General features: G+C 44.6%; 1 protein-coding gene across 1 annotated transcript; it reads left to right on the top strand.

The window, feature by feature from the left end:
- The first annotated feature begins 3,460 nt into the window (after positions 1-3,460).
- On the top strand, positions 3,461-6,992 carry LOC147025382 (actin, cytoplasmic 3-like). The gene is made up of 6 exons (XM_085886320.1): positions 3,461-3,608; positions 5,183-5,329; positions 5,413-5,652; positions 5,834-6,272; positions 6,352-6,533; positions 6,689-6,992. The coding sequence occupies exons 2-6, from the start codon at positions 5,207-5,209 to the stop codon at positions 6,830-6,832; spliced, it is 1,128 nt and encodes a 375-aa protein (XP_085742446.1). The 5' UTR covers positions 3,461-3,608; positions 5,183-5,206; the 3' UTR covers positions 6,833-6,992.
- The last annotated feature ends 2,496 nt before the right edge of the window (positions 6,993-9,488 follow it).

The following is a 9,488-nucleotide window of genomic DNA, read 5'->3' as shown; positions in this document are numbered from 1 at the left end:
AGGTACCAAGACGTCTTACTTTGATGCAACTCTGCTTTGATTGAACACCTGACCCTGACCCTGACCCATCATGTTTTATTTCATTATTCAATTGAATTCAGAATGGGATTAAAATAAATTAAATTCAAATCAAATGGAAGACCAAATCAGTACATTCCTGCTTTGAAGTAATCAGGTGGAACCCAAACAAGCAATAGGCAAAGATGAAGTCATCAGGAGGAACCTGGATAACCCTCAAACCCATCTAGGCACAGCCAAGTGAGCCTTATTCAAAAAAAATAATAATAAAATAAAATAAAAAACCCACATAAAAATAAATAAATAATGCTGGCCGGCAGATAATGTGTCCGATCAAGTTGAAATTTAAAACAAGTATTCTCCATCACTAATAAACCAAAATTACGAAGTTTCACGTCAAATGATTAAGCGGTTCCAGAGAAAACATTATTTAATATTTTTCTTAAATCCAATATGGCTGCCAAACCATGTGACATCAATTATTCCTCAACAACCTCATCCATGCATGCCTTAGGGAACATTTATGTGAAGTTTCCCCTCGATCTGCCCAGCTGTTCTCGAGAAGATTTTTTAGGGTAAATCCAATATGGCTGCCAAACCATGTGACCTATGATGTCATACGTGTGAACCTTTTGTTCCTCATGGATAGGTGGTCATATGTATCAAGTTTCGCCTCGATCTGCAGCCATTTCAGAGAAGATTTTTGAAGGTTTTTTTTTGTTTTTTTTTAACAATATGGCTGCCAAATCACATGACTGGTGATGTCATGAAAAATGTTTTTGTGGACCATTAAATCCCGAGATGACCCTCAAATATTTCATACTGATCGGATGTAGCATTCTACATACGCAATTATGACGTCATAACAAAGGCATCTATGACATCATTTTTTAAAATCACTTATTCCACATGAGTACTTGCCATGTGCCAAGTTTCAATTTTTTCCTTGGTGCAGTTTCAGATACAGATGTCCAACGTTTTTCCGTTTTTCCAAGATGGCTGCCACATCACGTGACCCATGACATCATTAAAACATTCTACATTAGTAGTTGCACCACTGGTCAAAATTTCTTCTCAATCCGACAAGCAGTTGTGGAAAAAAAACCACGAAAGTTCCGCGCAGACAAACAAACAAACAGACAAACAGACAAACAAACACATAAACAAACACACAGACAAACAGACAAAGAAAGACAAGCAGACAAACAAACAGACAAACAAACACACAAACAAACAAACAAACAAACGGACCAAAATGCGATTCCTCCTCCTTCGGCGAGGGTCATAACAAAAATTCAAATTGTTTTCTTTTTTAAGTGTTTCTTTGTGGGGTTTTTTTTGTAATCTTTGTTGTTTTGAAGTTGATTTTGTCGTGGTTTTTTTGTATATTATTTATTTTACTTTCCAGGGGAGGGGGCATAGGTGAAGACGGTCTTGGGTAAAGAACACACAACATCAACCACACAACACCCCTTGAGGAAACCCCCCCTCCCCTCCTCCCTTCCCCCAGGTTTCGTTAGGTGGCTGGCTTGGGATCTCAGGGCCCTGAGTTCGAGCCCCTCATTTTTGTTGTTGAATTAACACCAGGTGGGGTTGACTCAGCCTTTCATCCTTCCGAGGTTGGTGAAATGAGCACCGGTGTACGGATAATAAAGGGCATTACATCAGTGGCATAGCTGTGCCCTCAACCAATGATGCAACCAACAGCCACAGAAGAATATTGAAAGCAAGTAGTTCGTCGATTATAATCGACTGACGTCTACAGACAGACAGACAGACAGACAGACAGACAGACAGACAGACAGACAGACAAAGTGAACCAAATGTTTAACCCCGCTTTTCACCTCGTGCGCACGGGGTGATGATCAAGGGGTCATGTCTGGAACTCTCTCGCATCTCCTCACCTGCTACCCAAAGCCAAAGGCCAGAAAACCCACAATTCAGCACTCATCGGTCAGCAAAGATGTTGAGCACATGAATGCGAAACAACTCGAGCATAATTGGTTGTATTAAAAAAAATAATAATAATAAAGAATGCTTGTTCTGATCGTTCTTCAAGGATTTGGAATCGTTACAGGGGAGGGGGGGGGGGCTTTAAGTTGAACGAGCAAAATGTAAGCAGGATAGCCGGCTTTGCGTCTCTGACCGAAGGATGGACGTGGTGCTCCAATAATCATGGGTTCTCCTGCTGGCATGACATCAGAGTGACAGTTTCAGTGTCCCAGTGTTCAATGACACACAAAAGGGGTCAAGCAGTGTGGCAGCGACGGCTTGGAATCGTTCCCAAAACACAAAATGGTAAAACGTGTGACGTCGATGGCCGAGCAAGGTCCGAGCACATGTCAAACAGCAAGGGCACGTGATCGTCCTTAAAAAAAAAAAACAACACTACTGACTTCTCCAAGGAAGACTCGTTTCTGTGTTTCTCGCCTTCCACATGAAAACCAACTTGGGGAACCGAAGCAATTATTCCCCAATGAAGTGATTGAGCCATTGTTAAAATACAATAAAAAGGCTCAACGATGGTCCAAGTGATGCAGCGATTCGTCGACATATTTTACCTTTCCGTGTGAAACTTACCAAGGATCCCATTATCAAGATAACGTGTCGCAGGTGCAACCTCCTCCCCACCTGCACGACATTCATTCGTGCACCTACACAACACCTGACTGCCGGTGTAACAGTTTAACTACCCCCCGGGGAGTAGAATACATATACAAAAAAAAATAGAAAATGGATAAAAAAAAAAATACTATGTAAAGAACATGAACACCGAGAGGTATATATTTTTAGTATAAATCTATTTTTGGCCATAGGGGGGCAAGTTATCCAGGGAGGGGGAAACTTATCCTAGGATAAGTACCCCCCCCCCCTGGGGAGAAGTTGTCCAGGGGGCGCCTTATCCTGTTACACCGGTCGCATTGTCTCCGGGGACGGGGTGATGCCACTGATGCCACTGATGCCAGTGCTCCGCTGGGCTACAGAATTTGGGACAAGCACCGGCGCGCATTGGCCTGCTCCTTTCAAAAAGCCACCGTGGGTTCCTCGACTTCTGCAAACGCATGCCCAAAGGAGGAAGAGGGTGGGGGGGGGGAGTCCTTTTGATGATAGACTCACTGATGCAGCACCTCGTCTACGAAACACTAGTAACAGGGTTTTCTGACTAGTTTTACACCCCCAACAGATTGGCACTACACCAACACACAACGAACAGTGAGTAAAGCTATCCTGTCACCATAGATACTACTACATACACATATATATATATATATATATAATCGAACTGAGTAACTGTAGCATGTCAGTGATATGTTAAATCCACGCCCAAAATAAATAATAAAATTAAGAGGGCAGCAGACAGGCGCGCATACTTCAACTTTGTGGGGACAAGCACACACCTGCAAATCAGCCAAGGTGCGCCAAACTTCACGGCAGGTGAGCTTTCACCCAATCAGCGTCGAGCTCTCCTGCTTTTTTACCATTTACGGTCACATCGGGACCTCTACCTGTGGGGGCGTAAAGGTTGTTATATAAAATCCCCAAGGAGGGGAAGGACTTCGACATTTGCTGTGAAAGGTGATTGCTCCGTGGTAGGTGTAGTAGCCAGGTGGGAATAATTGTGGTTGGTGACTCCGAATCGTGTTTCTGGTGAAGGTTCCGAAGGTTCACCTGCGCACATTGACTTGTTCGTGTTACCTGTCCTCATCTGTTGGAATCGATTTGTATGTAAATTGTGTTGAGATGTGTTGCACACCTCTCCTTCGACCCCAAGTCCATGTCCATGCGATGCATGACGTCATCGCCAGGTGTTGAAGGGAGTACCTGTACTCGATTTTTACTCCGTTCGGTTGTTTTTTTTTTTGTGTGTTCTTCTTGTCTTTGTCCAAGCGATATCTCTGCCATCCCTTGAGCAAGGAAACTGAAATTTTGGGACAAAAGTGAACAAGCGATTTGGCGATGAAGGGTATTTTGATAGATTTATTTATTTATTTTAATACTTGATTTTTTCAAAAAGTTCGATTTGGATGAAACAGTTTTTTTTTTTGTATGCTATTCACCAATTAAGAAATTGATAATTTTATGATTGTTCCTTTTAAATTATTGTGCACCACTCCCTCTGAATTTCATCGCCATGTGCTCCAAGGTGGCATCGCCGGGCGCTCGAGGTGCCCCAGCAATGTCGCATGCTTGAGGATTTGTTTTGTTCATTAGGCATGGGGGTGGTGTACTTTGAATGTACTTGTTTTAGATATTTTTGTATGGATATCTTTAAAATATATATAATTTTTTTAAATTCACAAATAAAACTAATGTGGATAGTTGATGATGTTGGACGTATGACAAGGACGACTTGATTAAATTTTGGTGACTGTCTGAATACGATAAATTTTTTAAGTTCTTCACCATTGAGGTTGGGGTCAAAAACATATATGATATCTCGGCTGGAGATGAGTTATGACGAAGCATGGTGGATGAGTTGGGTCGGTTACAAGAACAAGCCAATTAAAGTTTAAGATCAGAATCCAGCCCATTAGGATATAAAACATAAACCGGTCAGCCCTGCGAAGGTATGCACTCGACTGAGGTTTTTTTTGTTTGGTTTTTTTCTTTAAAATTCTCCAATTGAGGTATGTGTGCCAATGGGCTTGTCATTTCATATGCAGCCTGTCACTGCTGATTTCTGGAAGTGTGGCTGTGCTACTGTGCTACATACTGGGTTGACCCACCTTGTGATGTTTCAAGGCCTGCCATGAGCTCAAATGCAAGATCTCAAGTCGGCCACCTTAACTGTTAAGCCCACACCAGGCTTGATAATGGGCTAGTGAGATTAGCATAGAGATATATATGTACTCTGGTAGTCTAGGTTTGAGATGTGACTCAGATTGTAAGCACGTCCTTGTGTCTTGGATGGTTATCCACACATGTGTGCTATCTATCATATGGGTGTACTGTCTGCCAGCAATAGTTGGTGGCTGTTAAAGATCTCATGGTGACCATGAAAACTAGGTGAGCTAGCACCCTAGACAAGCTCCAAATTCCTGCCCTGACTGTTGGGAAGACGATGACAAACCAGCATAAACACTTTTCCTAGAAATTGCTTTGGTGGCACCAAGGCTGTCGAGTATTGTACATCTCAATTTGTGTATTGTGCTTTATATTGCAGATTTATTTTGAAGTAACGTCTATTATGGAGGATGAAGTTGCAGCCCTGGTGGTGGATAATGGCTCTGGGATGTGCAAGGCAGGTTTTGCTGGAGATGATGCTCCACGGGCAGTTTTCCCATCCATCGTTGGGCGGCCAAGGCACCAGGTGAGGAGAATCGGAGTTGTGTAAAGGGGAGGGTGAGCGATGAAACTGCTTTTAAGCGTTTAACTTAAGGTCTTCAATTCCAGGGAGTGATGGTGGGAATGGGACAGAAGGACAGCTATGTGGGTGACGAGGCCCAAAGCAAGCGTGGTATCCTTTCACTGAAATACCCCATCGAGCATGGTATTGTGTCAAACTGGGACGACATGGAGAAGATCTGGCACCACACCTTCTACAACGAACTGCGTGTCGCACCTGAAGAACATCCTGTGCTGCTCACCGAGGCTCCGCTCAACCCCAAAGCCAACCGGGAGAAGATGACACAGGTTGGTGGGTGGGGTAATAATAATAATAATAATAATAATAATAGAAATATAATACATCTTTGATTATAATTCTTTAGTGTAAAATTAAATTCTTGAAATGGTGGATTTTGAAGTGAAATTTCAGAAATAGAAAATAGTTTTGATTAATTTTGCGAATATGCTGCGTGCTGCCTTTCTGCAGATCATGTTTGAGACCTTCAACACCCCTGCCATGTACGTAGCCATCCAAGCCGTGCTGTCTCTGTACGCGTCCGGCCGCACCACAGGTATTGTGATGGACTCCGGCGATGGTGTCTCCCATACCGTGCCCATCTACGAGGGCTACGCTTTGCCGCACGCCATCCTGCGGCTTGACCTCGCTGGCCGAGACCTCACAGATTATCTTATGAAGGTCTTGACAGAGCGTGGATATTCGTTCACCACCACAGCAGAGCGAGAAATCGTGCGAGACATCAAGGAAAAGCTTTGCTATGTTGCACTTGACTTTGAGCAGGAGATGCAGACGGCTGCCAATTCTTCCTCCCTGGAGAAGAGCTATGAGCTTCCTGACGGACAAGTTATCACCATCGGGAATGAGCGCTTCCGTTGCCCAGAGGCGATGATGCAGCCAGCTTTCCTGGGTAAGTTTATTGGTGAATTTTAACACCTTCATTGGTTGGCCATGTATGTTTGGAAACTGAAATAAAACTATTACCTCAGGTATGGAATGTGCTGGAATTCATGAGACCACGTACAACTCTATCATGAAGTGTGATGTGGACATCCGAAAAGACCTGTACGCAAACACCGTGCTGTCGGGAGGTACCACCATGTATCCGGGTATTTCTGACCGTATGCAGAAGGAGATTGTAGCCTTGGCACCTGCCACAATGAAGATCAAGGTGAGGCTGGCCTCTTTATTTATTTATTTATTTATTTATTTATTTTATATATATATATATATTTTTTCTTTCCTTTTCTTCCTTTGTACTGGCCCATGTTGGGCTTTTGGGGTTTTTTTTCTCCTTTGGGTTCTGATCCTTTAATTTCCTTCCAGATCATTGCTCCTCCTGAGCGAAAGTATTCCGTGTGGATCGGAGGTTCCATCCTGGCATCCCTGTCCACTTTCCAGCAAATGTGGATCAGCAAACAGGAGTACGATGAATCTGGGCCTTCCATCGTGCATCGCAAATGCTTCTAGTTTTCTGTTTTGCACAGTTTGTGTTGAGGAGGCATCTATTGTCTTCTGTATTTTTTTTTATTAATTTTTTTTTTTTTGTATTCCAAGTTACCTTCCTTGATGCTAAGCTGTGTGTACAACCTTTGCCATTAAAATGCTGAACTGTGGAATGCAAAAACAACATTGCTTTCGTGATTTTGTGGTGCAATGAAGGTTTTTATTTTATTTGTTTACTTTTTCTTTTTTGGTTTCATGAAGGGAGGTGTACTTTTTGGGATTGCTGAGGTCAAGGCCACTTATTCCCATTATAGGGAAACTCCCTGTAATCTATGCCTGCACAAATTTTAATTATTTTTTTTTTTTATCCAGTTTTGTAACCAACTTTTCCATCGGTCGGTGCTCCTTTCGAGGAGTTTTGGGTCGATCGCTCAAGTGGCTGTGAAGAAAGCAAATTTGGAAGCTCGAGCCTTGACTGATATATTTCATAAACAGAGGCAAGAAGTTGTGGATACCTCTTACTAGTTTTATCTTGACCAGAATGCCACTTGGAGCCCATACCTCCACCAGCCTAACCAATTCACAATTTTGGATTGCTTTGATGGGCCAGATATGGATTCAGATCTAAACCAAAATCGAATGTTTGTCGACCTCATCATTCATCCACAACTTTTTTGAAATGTATCATTTTTGGCCACTCTCTCGATTGTTTCATCACAAAAATTATAAAAACTCACGCCGAGATCTTTACCAAAATTGAATCGATTCAAACACCGAACCTGTCCATGTTTCGTCTGTTAACTTTTTGAGATATGCTCACGGACGGGTGAAACCGTGTCCCGCTTCAATGGTGGAGGTAATAAATTAGCTGGAGGTTATGATAGTTGCTGTACAAATGGGTAAATGTTTGACTTCAAATCAATGAAAAGTTACATATTTATTGCTCCACTTTCAAACTATCAGGATAGCAGTGAAGAAGAACCTTCTTCTTAAAAAGAAGAAAACCTTAACAAAAAAAACCTCCTTCTTCTGGCCTTCTCTTAAAAAGTCGCTAAGTTTACATATGAGAACCTACTATGTTTGTCGAGGTGGGAATCATTTTTCCGTTCTCCAGACCATGGGAAAAGCCAAAAAGAGATTGGTTAAACACAGGAATTCATCTCGTTCATTATCATCTTTATAATAAGCACCGGGGCAATACCCCTGGGCACTCACCCGGTAGTGGCTGGATAAGATAATCAGGGAACCACTGGTAGGCATGGATGACCCGCAAAATATTGTTGCGGGCCGGGGTCTGGTGAGAAGACCACTTGGTGGGGGAAGCTATCTCGGCTCCCACCAGACTCCCTGGAATTGTAGGCCGTCGCATACGGATAATTCCGTGACGCGACAGGTCACTTAACTGACCGTGGATGCCAATAACTCAACCATGTGACTGAGGGTCCTCCATCTAGTTAATCCGGTTACCTAAAAATAACCACGTGATTTAATTACCGGGGAACACATCCTCGGTACGCCTTGTCCGAACCGGATCGCTCCACCGGATCGGATGCAGCCGAGCGACTGCCAAGGACGTACTGGCTAAAAGGAACGGATTGTTGGGGATAAAGTCCCGACGAAGCTCGGATTCGGACCATGATGGATCAATGGAAGAAAAGACAAAAACGAGCAGGGAACATTTCTAATAATCATTTATTTACAATGGGCGAGGAAAGGTATGTGGTACGATCAAGATTTATTGGGGTGTGGTGTGCATAGATCGGGGAGAGAGGTGTGGTGCAGCAATAATCAAGCAATTTATAAAAGCAGACACAGAGCAGACCTAACCCGAAAATAATAATAACAATCTTCTGCAGGCTTACTTATGTGGACAGGCATGAGGACACACACACAGACAAAGAAAACCCGATGAAGAGGGATTGAGGCAAGACAGGAGAGGAGTTGAGGCTACGGTCTCTCGGTACCTTTGTATAACTGACACGTGGTACCCAAACGCACCACCAATACGTTTGGGGGGAGTGCTCCGTGGCACGGTACCACCCCCCTCCCCCCCCCCCCGGATAGCTGGCGCGTCGTCTCTCGCTTCGGGCAGCTCGTGTCGAGACTGTGGGCATGAAGGAGAGGCTTGAGTTGGGAGGGTAGAGTCAGCGTCGTGTGGGCGGAGAAGAGGAGGAGGAGCCCAGCGATGATGGCAGCAGGTGGAGTCGAAGTGATGATGACAGAAGGTAGAGTCGAGCTCCAGCTTGAGCGGCAGTGCAGCAGAGAGAGAAGGGGAAGTCTGTTCGGACCTGTATAGACCGCACGGTGCAGGGTGGGGGCCACCCCGAAACTCGGTGTCATCATCCGAATCGGGCGCTCTGATTGGCCCTGACCCCCTGCGCGGCCCGGCCGCGATGGCCGGAAACTGCAACACTCCATTTCCAGCAAGGTGACCCGAGCTGTGGGACCGTCTCACTCTGACCCCACGACATGACACAAATCGCCCACACCGAACTCTGCGCCATGGATCGTCTTGCAAGAACCCCCGGGCCGTGCCCTGATGACTGGCTGAGGGCAGCGTCGGTCTAGTATGCCCGCTCGGGCACCCCCGACCAGCGCTGGCCAACACGCCCGCTCCGTGTGCGCCAACGTGGCCCAAGCTGTGCAACATGCCCCTGCCCGATCGCAGCTTCGCCGGCCA

Source organism: Eptatretus burgeri, chromosome 6 (genome assembly GCF_056783735.1).
Source record: "Eptatretus burgeri isolate ZD-2024b chromosome 6, Ebu_testis_v1, whole genome shotgun sequence".
Lineage (NCBI taxonomy): Eukaryota > Metazoa > Chordata > Myxini > Myxiniformes > Myxinidae > Eptatretus > Eptatretus burgeri.
This window is presented reverse-complemented; position numbering and strand designations above follow the sequence as displayed.